At 37.9% G+C, this 16,321-nt stretch overlaps 1 protein-coding gene across 1 annotated transcript; it reads left to right on the top strand.

Moving 5' to 3' along the window:
* The first annotated feature begins 485 nt into the window (after positions 1-485).
* Positions 486-15,017, top strand: LOC127435614 (RNA-binding protein, mRNA-processing factor 2a-like). The gene is made up of 8 exons (XM_051689209.1): positions 486-921; positions 4,302-4,379; positions 4,474-4,512; positions 6,474-6,536; positions 8,581-8,731; positions 8,816-8,964; positions 13,927-13,997; positions 14,080-15,017. The coding sequence occupies exons 1-7, from the start codon at positions 868-870 to the stop codon at positions 13,990-13,992; spliced, it is 600 nt and encodes a 199-aa protein (XP_051545169.1). The 5' UTR covers positions 486-867; the 3' UTR covers positions 13,993-13,997; positions 14,080-15,017.
* The last annotated feature ends 1,304 nt before the right edge of the window (positions 15,018-16,321 follow it).

Genomic DNA, 16,321 nt, shown 5'->3' with positions numbered 1-16,321 from the left:
ATTTCGATAAAATGAAGTGTGCAATATTTACTCAGAAACTGAATTCGTGTACACTGTATCCAGTATTTATTTACGTCACTCTTGGTCAGAGCAAATGAAATTAATTTCAGTAAAGTGGAGCCAAAGCCCCCCACAGAGCGACAGTTTTCCCTGTTAAAATGCGTGTAAAGTTGTTTATTTTGCTGCATGGTCACTCACACACACACACACATTCCAATGACCCCTGGAGTAAAATACGTAAGTAAAATGTGCAATTATGGAATAGAGAAAGTAGACAGAAGAGTGAGGGTTTTATATATATAAAGGCAGGATTAGATCTTATTACTTTAAGGTTAGATATAAATCTGAATGCAGGGTTAGATATGGCATATGGATAGGTATGGATGTAAAGGAGGGGTTGTATATGAAGGCAGACTTGAATATGTTGTTGATGGTAAAGTGGGCCGGGCCTCGCGCAGCTGAGTCCCATCTGAAGCTCGTGAGCGCGCATTGAACATGATTGATCCGCTAATAGGACAGAAGAGCAGAGGCGCACAACTTCAGCTTTAAATCTACCCAGGGTTCCTCTTTTCTCCTTTCTTTCCTCTTCAACTCAAACGAGCTTGATGTGAGCGAAGGGGGAATCAAATCCAAAAATCACCTCCTTTCCCTTCTCTCACCCTCACAGAGCACCTCTCACCTTTACTTTCGGATTCTGGCTTTATCTCACGGCTTCACCTGGGCACAAACGACACCGAGGTTTTCTTCTGCAACTTTAACGCACACCAGGGGGAAAAAAAAATCACCGACAGGGACAACTTTTTTTTTTTTTTTTGTTTTGTTTTTTTCTTCTGGCACAAAGACAAAAAGAAGCGTTAAAGTTACACAATGAGTCTGAAGTCAGATTCAGAGCCGAACGCCAGTGTTTCATTAGAGGAGGAGGTAAGAGAAATAAACTTTAGTAAAACTAAACTTCTTTCAGTCAAGTTAAGACTCTCTGCGCGTGACTTTTAAAGACTCGCTTTGCGCGCGTGTAAGTATTTTAGTTTAGTTTTTTTTTTTTCTTCTAGTGATTTAAATGCATGTTTGCTGTGTTGTGGAGGAATAGCTTAGAGTTTGCTGTGGAAAAAAATGGTATATGGTTGAGTTTGGAGAGGAATGTGGAGTCTGTTGATTATTAATCTTCAAGTTGGCACTGAAATGCGACTCACCTGATGACGCGCGCGCTCTCGTTATGTGAGTATAGTTTAATGGCAGATTTAACAAGAACATTCTCTGTTTAAAAAAATAAAAAAATAATAATTCTTCTGCCTTCTCCCTTTACGTTTCATTAAAGACCGCGACTAAACACGGACAATTTTTATTTATATTTCTGGTTTTTAAATTGGATGAATGCTTTTTTTTTTTTTTTAAACTCCAAAAAAAATTAAAAAATATTAATTTTAGCCTATTTGTAAGATTTACGCATTTCAATTTTACAGCAAAATTCAATCAATGAAATGTAATGTAAAAAAAAAAAAAAAAGTTAAAGCGTGTGGGTTCTTTTTTCTTTTTTAAATATTCAATTTGATGGAATTTTATGAAATTAAAATCTTGTGTATACTGTAATTGCAATTTATAAAAGGTTTAATTTTGTGTACTTGATTCATTCTGTAATCTAGTTTGGAGCAGCTTATATTTGGCCTCTGCATTAGTTTAAAATGAATAGATATTCCTCTGATTGCAGGGAATTAAGTAAAATAAACCCAAGTCTTTCTATATAGGCCTATATCTTACTATCCGTGACATTCTAAACTAATTGATCTCCACTGTGTTTGAGTCCAGTCTAGATGTCACCTCTGACCTCCTAGTATAGAGCCATATCCTTTAGCTCCCTATATAACTGATATACGTCACAATACAGTTTCCATATGTTCCTTGGCAGAACACAAACCCTGTGTTCTAAGCCTTTCTTTGTTTTAAAGAAGGTAGTGATTTATATTGGCATACATGGTCCTGTTGCTTTAGTTGGAAGGGGCTCTTGCAGGGTTTGGGAGGGGTGCTGTGTCCTGTCATTGTTGGTGTTCAGCATTGGGTCAGTGCGTTTGGTGTGGCGTGTTCAGATTGTTCATTGTGTTAAAGTCTGAACCTGCAGTAATCAGGACAGGGGTTTCCTCCCCTCAAACTGACTGCTCATGTGCCCTTTGTTTCAGTCCTGAGAAACCTACATCCCATTTTGCTGACCCCTGGAAAATGAGTTCCTACACAAACATTTGTTTAATTGATATTAAAATGGCACATTGTCCATTTTTATTCTTATTTTTGATTAAATTCCTGTTGCTTATTACCCTTTCAGCTGTTGGCAGCTGTGATTGTTTCATATTTCAGGAACATATTGAAGATGATCAAAGTTTGTTGAAGGGGATTTAAATGGACATCAGTCTGAGCTCTTGATAACCGGGCCGCTCTTCCCTTCAGCCATTCCCACTCGCAGACGGTCAGGAAGCGATGGGTTTCCAGTTGCTGCTGTATTGGTGGAAATTAATCAGAAAATCAGTGAGGTCCTGGCATTTAAAAAAAAAAAAAACAATTTTAAAGGCACTTTGTATTTATTTTTTCAAATTGGCAGTACAAAGTTACATACATAATAATACTGTTATTTTGTTGTATACAGGTGATGCTCCCAAAAACTCAATGTCCTGGTCCTACTGCATTTTAGTCCCAAAATCAAAAGAAAAGACATGTATTAAAAAAAAAGCCTTTAGAAATAAAGGTCATTTTATTTTTTTTTCCATTGACATTATTTTTATGAAGGCTACGCACGTTTTACATTCCATTTCTCATTGCTACAAAGCAAAAAAAAAAAAAAAAGTGTTAATATGATATAGTAATTACCGCAACGTGAAAAAGGACTAAATAAAATGGGCCGTTTAAACATCACGGTAGTGCTCCCTTGCTACTGTCTTTTAGCTGATTTTGACTTAATAAATGGTACAACTGCATCTTTCTTACTGTACGATACAAAAATGACTTTTAATAAGAATCATCATTTTAATAAAACCATGGGAATAGAAACAATGTTTGGATGTGTTACGGTAATGAGAATAAATACCATATTCATGTACCATGGTATTTACTGAAGTATTTTTGAATACCATGGTGCTTTAATGTAGTATCTGCAAAAAAGCAATATTGAAATGGTGCCATGTCCAAGATACATTTTATTACCATGGGGGTCATTTCACCACAAAGTAAAAGTAATGAAATATTTTGCTTTTTAAATAATAAAAAAAATGTATTACGGTAATTTAAGGTATTTTATACCGTGTATTCTCAGTTCTTATTACTGTAATGTGAATAAAATGGTTCCACTGATTATTTGAATAATTGTCCTAGTCATTTTTACTCTAATACAGAAAAAAAGGTTGCTGTATTATAGCAATGACTATTAGACTTGAGAATAAGAGTAAAACATTGATGCTTTACAGTGATTAGGGAGTTAGGGGGGATTATTGGCATTAAAATAATGCTTTGCCAAAAATCCTTATGGTCCTAAAAGTGGGCTTCATTTTCTTTTCTTTTGATTTTGCTGTGAAATGTGACCTGAACATGCTTTTATTAGATTCACCCCAAAGTCAGTGTCTTTCACATTATGGCTGTTCACCTCTAAAGCGTTTAGAGAATGTGATGGGTCATGCTGAACCATGGTTCTCCCTGTCTCTCTCGCTGTCTTTTTCCGTAAAAGGTCATAGCACACTGTGTCCTTCCTCTCTTCTAGATCTGTATGGAGTTGCTACATCGGTTTTTAAATTCTGACTTGAGTAACTATAATCCATGACACTGGACTTTTATATGTGGGTTCAAATGTTTTCTTGGAATTCCAAAGTCAAGGTCACCCCTGAAAACCGTACCAGTTGTCTTCCTGTGTTTATACTTCAATTATTTTTTTTTCTTCTCGGTGTTCACTAATATCATTTGATCATCCTGTTAATTTTGTCAAGTTTAATTGGATGTTCTACCCTCTACTCACATTGCCGCAGAACTGCTGTTCATGCCTTGCAGAAGTTTCTGCATCCTTTTTAATGGTCACACACATACCCACACACCTGATCACCACGCACACACTTCTGCTCACCAAACTAACACAATCTCATGATTTTTATCTGAAAGCATTCAAATAGCAAATTCTGCAGAAAATGGAGAGTGACAATTAAAGGTAGTTTTAATTTCGTTTCTTTTCAGGTGTACCATATACAGCACTCATAGGTCAGAGGCCACTAGATTATTGACATCTTTCAGTCATTTTTGTGTGCTGATGTCATTTAGGTATTTCCCTGTTGTAGGTACGAACACTCTTTGTCAGTGGCCTGCCTGTCGACATCAAGCCACGTGAGCTTTACCTGTTGTTCAGACCCTTCAAGGTAAGACGTCATCAACTTCAGAGCTACAACTGAATGGTTTTTTTGTTTTTTTTTTTTGCTCTTAATTTTAAGAATTCTCTTGTTTATCCAACAGGGATATGAAGGATCTCTTATAAAGCTGACCTCAAAACAGGTAAAATTCACAACTTGGGCAGCTTTTAACTTGCAGTGTGCAACGCTTTTTTTTATTTATATCTTCCTGCCTATTTGGAGGCAATATATAGATGGGAATAAGGAGAAAAAAAAATATATATATATATGGACCTCAAACATCTTGTATAGGTTTTTAGCTGATGTACCTGGTTCCATAATAACCTGGATTTCCCCATGAAAAATAGCCTAGCTGTAGAAGTTAGTACGATGTTAAAAACAAAGATGGATGAATCTCAAACATGTATAGTACACATTTTTGTGATAGATGGATAGAAAATATCTGTAAAAAGTCATGAAGATTATTTATAATAAAATACATTAGATACATAGATATACAAATTGAGGTGTGAATTTACTGTATCGCATTCACCAGCCACTTTATCAGGAACACCTGTACACCCATTCGTGCAATTTATCTAATCAGCCAATCGTGTGGCAGCAGTGCCATGTATAAAATCATGCAGATATGGGTCAGGAGCTTCAGTTAATGTTCACATCCCCCATCAGAATGGGGGGAAAAATGTGATCTTGGTGATTTCAACCATGGTATGATTGTTGGTGCCAGATGGGATGGTTTGAGTATTTCTGTAACTGCTGATCTCCTGGTTTTCACACACAACAGTCTCTAGTGTGTAAAGGGAATGGTGCGGAAAACAACCAGTGAGCGGCAGTTCTGTGGGAGAAAATGGCTTGTTAATGACAGAGGTCAGAGGAGAATGGCCAGACTGGTCCAAGCTGACAAGAAGGTAACAGTAACCCAAATAAACATGCGTTACAACAGTGCTATGCAGAAAAGCATTTGTGAATGCACAACACATCGAACGTTGAGATGGATGGGCTACAGCAGCAGAAGACCCCTCCGGGTACCACTACTGCTTAGAACAGGAAACTGAGGCTGCAGTGGGCACAGGCTCGCCAAAACTGGAACATAGACGATTGAACAAACATCACCTGGTCTGACAAATCTGGATTTCTGAGGTACACAGATGGTATGCCCACTGCAGCCTCTGCTTTCTGTTCTTGGCTGATAGAAGTGGAACCCAATGTGGTCTGCTGTTGTAGCCCATCCACCTTGCGAGTTGTGCATTCTGAGATTATATTCTTCTCACCACAATTGTACAGAGTGGTTATCTGAGTTACTGTAGACTTTGTCAGCTCGAACCAGTCTGGCCATTCTCCATTGACCTCTAATTAACAAGGCTCTTCTGTCCACAGAACCGCTGGATGTTTTTTGTTTTTCGCACCATTCTCTATACACTCTAGAGACTGACCAGGAGATCAGCGGTTACAGAAATACTCAAACCAGCCCGTCTGGCACCAACAATCATGCAATGGTCAAAATCACTGAGATCACATTTTTTTCCCCATTCTGATGGTTGATGTGAACATTAACTGAAGCTCCTGACACATCTGCCTGATTTTATACATTACACAGCTGCCACATGATTGGCTGATTAGGAATCGTATGAATAAGATGTACAGGTGTACCTAATAAAGTGGCGTGTGTGTGGTTTTTGTATTGCTTTCAAGACCAGTTCGTAAGTGTTTTGCTTTTGTAATTCCCAGGATTTCTTTTTTTTTAAACGATCACATGCAATAATTTGAATTGCACAAAGCTGTACTGAAAATGCTACTTTAATCTTCATGCCTTTGCAACTGAATCCCTTTTCTTTGCAGTAATGACAAGGGATTTTTTTTTTTGTTACGGTAATTGGAATTATTTGGGGGAGGGGCTTAATTGTCCTGAATGTCACATTGCCGAAAATCGTAAGGGTACTACAAACTGGCTTTATTTTCATTATTCTAAAATGTTTCTTTCTGTATTTTGGTGTAAAATATGACCTGGACCTGACGGGATTTGAGAGGTTCACACATAGTGTTCCGTTCTCTTGATTGGAAAATGTACATCCAGTGTCTGATATGTTTCTTTCCATCCTCTAGCCCGTGGGGTTTGTTACATTTGACAGTCGGTCTGGGGCTGAAGCAGCCAAGAATGCGTTGAATGTAAGTAACCGTTGGTCCACCAGTAAGCTGAAGTGATGGCAACATTCATTTTTTTTAGACCGTCTGTGCTGGTGTCCTCAACTTCTCTTAAAAGTCTTTACTCCGAAGCAGCTCTCTTCTCTACAGTTGGCAGGGGGAGGAAAATCACTTGTGTGGGTCCCTAAGAAAACTTCCATGATGTCATGCGTTTCTGGATTTGGAGCGTGGGCAGACGGGCCCTGGTGTGTGTGTGTGTGTGTGTGTGTGTTATATGGGCCAGTCTGACTTATTTCTGCTTAATTGATGATCTTGGGATTATTTACACTAAATTTAGATTGGGGTGCTTTAACTTTTCGGTAATAAGTAATTTTCAAGTTAGTCAGAGCATGTACTTTCACCTGTTGCCAGATAGATGTTAGTGAATAGCATTTGTTCACCTGTGGGTGGATTCGTGAAACCTTTTTAAAGTTGTAGTTCACCCAAAATGAAATTCTCATTTACTCACTCATGCCATCCCAGATGTCTCTTCTGAACAATTTTTTAGAAGAATATTTCAGATCTGTAGGTCCATACAATGCAAGTGAATGGTGGCCAGAACTTTCAAGCTCCAAAAATTACAAATGCAGCATAAAAATCCATACAACTCCAGCGGTTTAATGTCTTAAGCAATGCAATCGCTTTTGGTTAGAAACAGATCAATATAAGTCCTTTTTTATTTTATTTTTTACTATAAATCTCCTATTCACTTTCAGAAAGGTTTATATAAAAGGACTTGAATATAGATCTGTTTCTCACCCACAGCTATCATATCGCTTAAGATATATATTTAACCACTGGAGTCATATGGATTACTTTTATGCTGCCTTTTTTAAAAAAAAAAAAAAAAATAAAAAATTAAGCTCAAGTTCTGGCCATGATTCACTTGTGGTGTTTGGACCTACAAAGCTAAAATATTCTTAAAGACTTTGTTCTGCAGAAGAACAACTGATACACATCTGGGATGACATGAGGGTAAGTAAATGATGGGAGAATTTCATTTTTCAACTTTCATAAAGGGTTGGTTCTCCCAAAAATGAGTTACTAATTAACCACATTTCAGCTCTTTTGTCGATACAATGCAAGTAAACGGGTGCCTTTTTAGATTGCTGTCTATTTGATGGTCTAAAAGGAATATTTAGGCAGCATAAAAGTAATCCACATGACTCCAGTCGATCAATGTCTTCTGAAGCAAATCGATAGGTTTGTGTAAAAAAATAAAAATTAAAACTAAAATAATTGCTTCCTGCCAGCAGGCTATGCATCAGTGATGCAAGCGTAATGGCACATTCACGTGAGAAATCGGAAGTATGTGCTTTTGTATACAACAGTGGAACAGCATTAAAGTGCTGACCGGAAGTAACTATTTAAAAACTTTCTAATTATCGGTTTGCTTCAGAAGACTTTTTTAATTGATCGACTGGAGTCGTTTGGATTACTTTTATGCTGCCTAAATATGCCTTTTTGGAAAAAGGCACCCGTTTACTTGCATTGTATGGACAAAAAGAGCTGAAATGTGTTAAAATCTAAACTTCAGTTCTGCTGAAGGAGGAAAGTCATACATATCTGGGGTGGCTTAAAGGTAAGTAAATCATGAGAATTTTCATTTTTGGGTGAACCAAGTTGAAGAAATTATTTTAAAGTGTTAAAATTCAATAGTTTTCATAATATTGCACTTAGGAACATTCTTGTGAACTTTTTAGCCTAATATCCTAAACTATTTTTTTTTTTTTTGTATATATCGCTGTCAGGTGGTACATTGACTAAGCCTTTTTCCCTTTAAAGGTTTATCACTTGATTAACATACAAAATATGACAAACTTTAGTGTTTTGTTGAAAAGAGTCTTGGGTAATTGATGTTTGGCTAATTGTGCTAGTGGCGCCAAATGATTTGCATTGTGTGAGATGAATAGATTTGTGTCCTGTAAATTACCAATTGAAATACCTTCTTAAAGTCAACTTTCTGAAAGTCATTTTATAATTTACATACTGGATAGGTGTCATGGCCTCTGATCTTGTTTGTTCTCAGGGAATCCGCTTCGATCCAGAGAGTCCTCAGACGCTGCGTCTGGAGTTTGCTAAAGCCAACACAAAGATGGCGAAGAACAAACTGATGGGTACACCGAACCCTTCCAATCTGCACCCAGCTCTAGGTGCGCACTTCATCGCTCGAGACCCATGTGAGTAAACCACAAACCTTCTGTAGTATCGTTCATAGTAATTCAGCATGTGGTTCTGTATGTAATGTACAGGTGTTTCTATAGATGACCTGACAGGGGCAGCACTGATCCCAGCATCCCCTGAGGCGTGGGCTCCGTATCCTCTGTACACAACTGAACTGACCCCAGGCCTGCCTCACACCGCCTTCACCTATCCTGCTGCTGCTGCTGCGGCTGCTGCCCTGCACGCCCAGGTGAGGGACCAGCCAGTGTGTGTGCCATCTTTGACCATCACTGTCTCCTCTCCTTTTAATCAGTTGGTTTAAATACCAAGTTCTGCCTGTGAAGCGTGCAAGTGTTTGCTGCACAGCAGAAAGTTAAAGGAAAGGTTCAATTTTCCCAAAATCTACATTTGGTCATATTTTACTCAACCTTATGCCCTTAAGACTCAAAAGTATCAGAAGTAGTTCATGCAACTCGTACATCAAATATCAAGTCTTCTGAAAGCATGCATTTGGGGTTGTTTCTCACATCTCAATGTAAGTTTGCATGTTTCAGCAAAAGTCTTTGTCCACATTCATGAGTGCTTTTGATAGATGCATATTCATTAGGAAACTTGTTAGTGTGAATGCATGCCACTGTGAATGAGCTCCTCATGACGCTCAACGGGCATTTAGATTTTTGCTGAAATTACACATTTGCGGCTGATTCTCACCAAAACCTTATCATATACCTTCAGAAGACTTGGAGGCATTACACACAAGCTGCATGGATTGCTTTGATACTTTTTGGGTCCCTTTTCTAGCTTTTGTAATTTTTGGGTGAGCTCTTTATTTTAGTGCACTGTACAGTTGGTGGTTCATTTGCATAAACTCAACTGAAACCTTATCGCATTGTCAATGGTTTCTGTTGCTCATGTTGCATCAACCACTAACTCCTGAATTATTATTTCAGGTTGCTTTTGCTGAAAATTGCCATCATTGTGAAGGGCCGGCCTTAGCTCAATCCCAGTATAAAATGGCAACGATTTTAAATATTTGTAAATGAAGCAAGTGTGCGCAATACTATTCAACATGCATTGCAAAAAAAAAACCTTCACAAACCAATCCACTTGTATAGTGGATTGTGGGCAATATTGGCTCAAATGCATAAAAATGTGCATGTTTGAAAGTTAATTGCAAATTAATGGCTTTTTTTTTTTTCTCCCAATGCATGTTTTGGGGTGTATTTAATCATGTTTCATACTATATAGGGTGGATAGTATATGGATCATATTTGGCCTCCCTTTCATTTTCAGTGGAGTGCATATTGGTCTCCTAACCTGTCCCGTAGGCCCCATTTAAACCTGGTATTAAGATGCGTTTCGGGTGATCCGATCATATGTGGCAGCCCTAAATGCAGGTCTAAAACATTTTGTGCTCGGAACACAAACCACATACAAATGTGGTCAAACACGTATCCACAGCACATTTGAAACGTAAACTCTAATCTGTCCTGTATGTGTTCTGGCAGCAGTGAAGCCCCACCCCTCACCTGTCAGTCAGCTGCTGCACTAAAACAACTTTTTCAAATTTGCTGTTATGAGTTATTTTTTATTTTTTAAAAAGACTGAGTCCAATCATAAAATAAGCGGGCACATACACCATCACAAGTGTTTCACAGATCTTCGTTAGTGTGTTTATCAATACAGATGACGAGCACTAACACCTGAAGCTCTTTTAATACAGGTAATCCACTAAAATAATGGATAATTCTGCTTGACATGGTGCGGTTCTTGGATTAAATTTCAAACACATCTGGGAGAAACGGCATGCCTGTTTGGGTTTTTTTTTTTTTCGCACTGTCTTTTCGGACTTTGTCAGTGTGTTACTGCATGATATTAAAGTGCAACAGTGATTGTCGATTTATTGATTGTCAAACAGAGACCCTCCCCTACAAATTCAATCACTAGTTGTCACGGGAGACTGAAAGCAACCAGGTTTAAACAGCGACGTCTTGCCTGACCACGTGAACGGATCCTATGAGATGCGTGTTAATACCAGGTGGAAATGGGTCATAAAGCCAAAAGAGATGTTTGAAGTTCGCTCTGAATATGTCTGGGCGTGATTTATCTAGAATCCCCCTGAATGGCATTCCTCGGCCTGAGAGCGTTGCCAAGCAATCACATCAGCAAAAAGCTGTTTTTAATTGCATCACAGGTTAGATTATGACTTAGCTGTTGAGTGAATCTGTGCCCAGAGAGGGCCAGTTAAACTTTAGCCAAAAAAAAAAAACGTGTGAATGCTTTTACGATCTATTAAATGCAGCACGTTAAAATCCTCCCCCACAAACAGCTTGCCTTGAAATACTCTTGTAGTTTTCACATTTGTACTGGTGAAACTTTTAAATCTGTACACTAGTTTGGAGAGCATACAGTAAGAGGTGTTATTTGGCATTAAATGTTTTCACATTCAAGGAAATACGAGCAGCTTAGACATTAACGGTGTTTGGGAAGGAATACTAACTTTATTGAACACTGTAGATCACCCTGGTATTCAATACATTCAGAAAATGCGTACTGTGCAGCGTACTGTACAAGCTATTAAGTAATGAAATGCTAAGGGTAGTATGTTTAAGATTTCGAACATGGCCTCCGTCCTGACAGCAAGTTTATCGACCAGACAACTAGACTGTAAAGTTAGTTGTCATGGCAACCCAGTGAGAGTGAAAGGTCATGGATTTTGCCTGCAAAGTCTCATGAGTTATACAGCATACATGCACATGTGATCTTCAGAACTAGAGATGGGCTTGTGGTTGCAAATAAAAATTCTGACTTAAAGCGAGATTATGATCTTAAGAAAAAGCCCAAGAACATCTTGTTTAAGGATCTTATTTGGGCTGCGGTTGACTGAAGATGCAAGTGTGCTTTGTCAGGATCTCCAAGAGGTTGTAAAAGGTTTTGTTCTCTCTGGGGGGGGAGAGGGAGAGGGAGAGGGAGAGAGAGGGAGAGGAGAGAGAGAGAGAGGGAGAGAGAGAGGGAGGGAGGGAGGGAGAGAGGGAGGGAGAGAGAGAGGGAGTATCCACACGCTAGCACAGTCATTTACGCAATGTCGCCCTCAGGATCTTCAGAGTCAAACTCGTTAATTTATTATATTGTGAAGTATGCAAGTTAAAATTTCACATTCATAATGTAAATTTGTTTAACCATATAGTTGAAGAGGTTTTTTTTTTTGTACGTTAATGAGAATGAAGAACCTTCTAGAACTTTTAGTGACTGACCTTTTTTCACTCGTATGTGTAGTTTTGTAAGCATTGGCCTGCCAGTTAGCGCATGTTTTCCAGCATACTTCTCGATATTAAACAATAAAATTCCATTTAAACAAATTACATGTTTAAAGCTATGCTAATCTTAACCAAGAGAAGACTGACCATTTCAATATTTGTGAGGAACTGATTTCTATAAATGTTTCTGAAATTTATGACTGTCCCACTGTTGTGACATTTTCCAATACAACAAACAATTTTGCCCAAATTAAGTTGTTTTTTGAAAGTTAGTATACTTTTTAACCAAGTGGACAAAAGTTAGTGAAGAGCATGATTGATGAAATGAGACATGATTGAATAAAGAAATCAAGGTAAATATCACTTGTGAGCAGTACATTTCCAATCGTGTTGGAATTTGTGAATTATGTAATGTGTAAAATTTAATTTGTATTTAAGGACACAATGTTAGCTATAAAATGATAATTCAAAGGAGTCTGCCATTTTTATATAAAGTGATGTTCATTTATTTCCATCACCGGTCATTTTCACCACAGAATTCTATTAAACACCATACTGAATTTGATATGTGCTTAATGACAACCAAATCTTTGGTAGACAAATTAAAGTTTAAGTGTTTTAACAAGCCTTCACTTTCTAGAAGTTCACAGTACTAAGTGTCTGAAGTTGAAGAAACGGCCATCTATAAAAGTGGCAAAAACAGTTGCCCAACTTTCTGGTACTTGATGATCCTTAATGATTTGCATCAACTTCTGCGCTATCATTTACTGCAAGGAAAATAAAAATGGAATTCCTCTGGCATGTTTGCGTGATAACGCAATTTGAGTGTGCGGCTAAATGACCAGAAGAACAACGCTTGCCCTACAATGAACCTTTACCAACACAAACCTACTAGAGTGAGATTTAAAACTGTTAATTTAATGGACTACGCTCTCTGTATGCTGTTGGTCAGTTGCATTCAAACTTCTTGTAAAGAATGTCGGAAGTTTGGAATAAGTGAGTTAAAGGCTGAAACGGACATGCCAGGCTGATTGTCAGTCTCTGGTCCTTGACAAGTGAGGCGTGGTTTGAGAAGGCAGGACGGGAAAGGAGTTAATATCATCTTGCTGAAAGATGTTTATAGATGCACTGATAAGAGTTTCCTGCTTGGGCAGTGCATTCATACTAGCAGCAGTACATTGCAGTTAAAATGCCTGAAGACTTTTTTGTTCCTTTTTTCAAGGGTTCTTTTTGTAGCATTTTAAGGTAGAAACGTGCTATACAAGTATGTGAACGCAAAGCTAAATTTTGTGTGCTTTTACATTCCGAAATGTCCGACCACAGTTCATAAAACAATGCAATTCATATGCTTTGCATTCTCAGTGTCACCACAAGGGGTGCTATAGCAGACATTAATGTGAACTGTTTGATTCTACAGTGAGGTGTTTTTTTTTTTTTTTTTTTTTTTTTAATATAAACTGTTATGGCAAAGCAACAGTTTGAAGAGAATATTGCTGAGCAAGTTAATCAGTATAATTATAGTAACTTGCCTGAATAATAGCACATCGTTTAATGGCACAGACTTCTGAAGGTAACTCTATCGCCCCCTTGAGTACGGAAGTTTGTTACGCCACTGTAACAAGAATGGATGCCAAGCGTGTTTAACCGGAATGCACGTTGGCAATGCGCTTGCATCTGTGAACACCTTGCATACTTAATTTCTGCCTGAAGTTCAAGAAAGAATCCTAATCTTATCTACAACCATTTTGTGCTTTTTATAGGGTTCTTGAGTTGCCTATATGGTTCTTTTTGGGTGTTTTAAAGTGTTTTGGTGTTACGGATTCTAATCAGTGTATTAGTTTCCAGCGACCTCCCTAAATGGAATATTTGCTTTCCTCATGTCTTGGAGAACCTATTGAAGTCTCATTTTTGGTATTTATTAATGTTGTTAATCCTATGTTAATCTCTTTTTGCAGATGCGCTGGTACCCGTCACCTTCTGATGGTTCGCCACCAGGGTGGAAATCACGCCAGTTTTGTTAAGTTCAGTGAGTATGCTTGCTTCTCAACTCCTGCACATGGTCACTTGACTATGTTTATAGTTTTATGCGTTATTCATTCTTTCCACAGATGCCATTTATTCAGTACCGGACATTTTGTTTTCTGCTCCTGTTTTGAAGTAAGGGGAACTGGGCTCAATATTTAATTTAATCATGTTTATTTAATTGATGCATGGATTATTTTTGTGGAGGATATCTTCTCTAAAGCACTCTGAGAACGAGGTGAGATGCCGAGGACTCTTGACAAACCTCATGGTACTGTCTCCATTTCAAAACTTGCGCTTGACGAGCCAATCACACGCAGATGTCAATGTTTCTAGCTACTTTGTCAGTTGGATGTTTTGGGGGGAGGTGGGGTCGTCATTCTGCATGCATTAACGCATGAGTTTTGGAATGCAAAATGTCATATCTGTTCAGTTGTGTACGTGTTGCCACAAATAGACGTCCCGTTTAACCCTAAATGTTTTCAGAATTTGTCTTGTTTTTGCAATTTTGATGACTGTCCAATTTCTGTGTTTTGTTTTCTATTTTAAAAACTGTTATGCACTGGTTATGTTTCTGTGTGGTGTGTGAACTCTGAGCGGATTAGATTGAGATCTTCAATCCAACTTCTATCCTGTTCTCACCAAACTTCTGCTCTGTGTCTGCTTGGAGAATATTTGAACAAAAAAGAAAAATGTACAAGTGTTTTTGTACATTTGTGTAATGAATATTTATGCATTTTTGTGCAATTAAATAAGTATATACTGTATGTATGAGCAGTTTATAGTGTTCCCTTGTGTTATTTTGGTGTTTTATTTGTTATTGGATGCTGATTGTCTAATAACCTGTTTTGAAGTAAATAAGTGCAATTCTTGATTTATTTTCTTGATACTCTGTGTTACTGAAGTTTCCAGACTGGGGCAGTACTGCAAGATTAAACGGACTGCTAACAAGAGATTGCTGTATAATATTAAGAGAAATGCTGATTTTCAGAATGTGAAACTGGAGAATAAAAAGAAATGAGGATCTTGTGTGGTTTGAGTTCTTCTAGACAACTTTCTCTTATTAGAGATCAGTTCTTAAGCTTCTCCTTGTATGGATTTTACAGCAGATTCCATCCTTATGCATTCATGATATCTGCACTCCGATTATGAGGGGTATAGGTTATTTTAGCTTGCATATCTGCACTCTCATTCCATCTGTTTTGCCTTTTAAGGCATCTGTCCCAAAACGGATCTTGCAAGTTAAGTTGAACTTTCATCTAATCACAATCCACAAACAATTTGAAAAGCACACATGCTTTCAAGTGCTGTATGATTAATGCAGACTATCAGTACCGTTCCGGAATTGTACCAGAAGCTGGAAAAGTAACATTCTGACATTACACCAAGGATGTAGAAATTATTTGGGAAAAGGTGGGGGACATGATAAGGCAAAGGTCTTTACTCTTTCCCAAAAAGTGAAAACTCATTTCTTCAGTAAGAATGGTTAGTTAATTTGGTTATATAGCAGATGTATAAAAGCAGACAAGATATGGGGGGAAAAAACAGCAACATGCAAAAAAGACCATCTCCCACATCTGAGAAATTTCCTGAATCCAAGAAAAGATCAAGTTTTCCTGCTCACTACTGTCTGACAAAGACAGGGACAAGAAAGATTCTTGGGTGTATCTTATAAATCAAGCTGGGTTAAATTATAAGTTTAGGGTGTTTTTGACAAGTTAACGTAAAGTGTGTAATTTAACGGTTCCCGAAGTGAAAAGTCCAAATGTTTTCCCTAGACTAATTGATTTTCAATGATAACTTAACCTTTAAAAGATAGACCTCCTGTGAAATCTAAGGTTGTTAATTGATGGTATATGCATCTGTTGAAGCCATCAGTCTGAGTTATTTCAACATCATTGTTTAAAAATAGTGTATAACAGTGGAGTTCCTGGTAAAGAACTCCACTACCCATGGTCCAGCAGATCCACCAATTGGAGAACTGTGGCCAACAAAGCCCACTAAAAGCAGCAGCAAGTCCACATTTCGTGACTCAAATCGGCCTCCCTACACCCTCAAACTACATATATTGGAATATTTTGCAGTAAAGTTAAAATATTGGTTCTATACTTAAAATCAACAACCTAAAATCAATAGTTTTATATATTGCCCTCATTTAAAAAAACATTTATTCGATAACCTCATTCGCAATTCTACGTGGGATTGTTAGGATTGGGGTTCCAGAGCCCCTTCCAGGTGGAGCCTACAACATTAGCAACACAATGCATAACGCGGCGGTCCTATGGACATTCTATGGGCGGTACAATGTCAAGGAGACTAGATGCCGTT

This window comes from Myxocyprinus asiaticus, chromosome 46 (assembly GCF_019703515.2).
Source record: "Myxocyprinus asiaticus isolate MX2 ecotype Aquarium Trade chromosome 46, UBuf_Myxa_2, whole genome shotgun sequence".
Classification (NCBI taxonomy): Eukaryota; Metazoa; Chordata; class Actinopteri; order Cypriniformes; family Catostomidae; genus Myxocyprinus; species Myxocyprinus asiaticus.
Note: the sequence above shows the minus strand (reverse complement) of the source record. Positions and strands in the feature narration are given on the sequence as shown.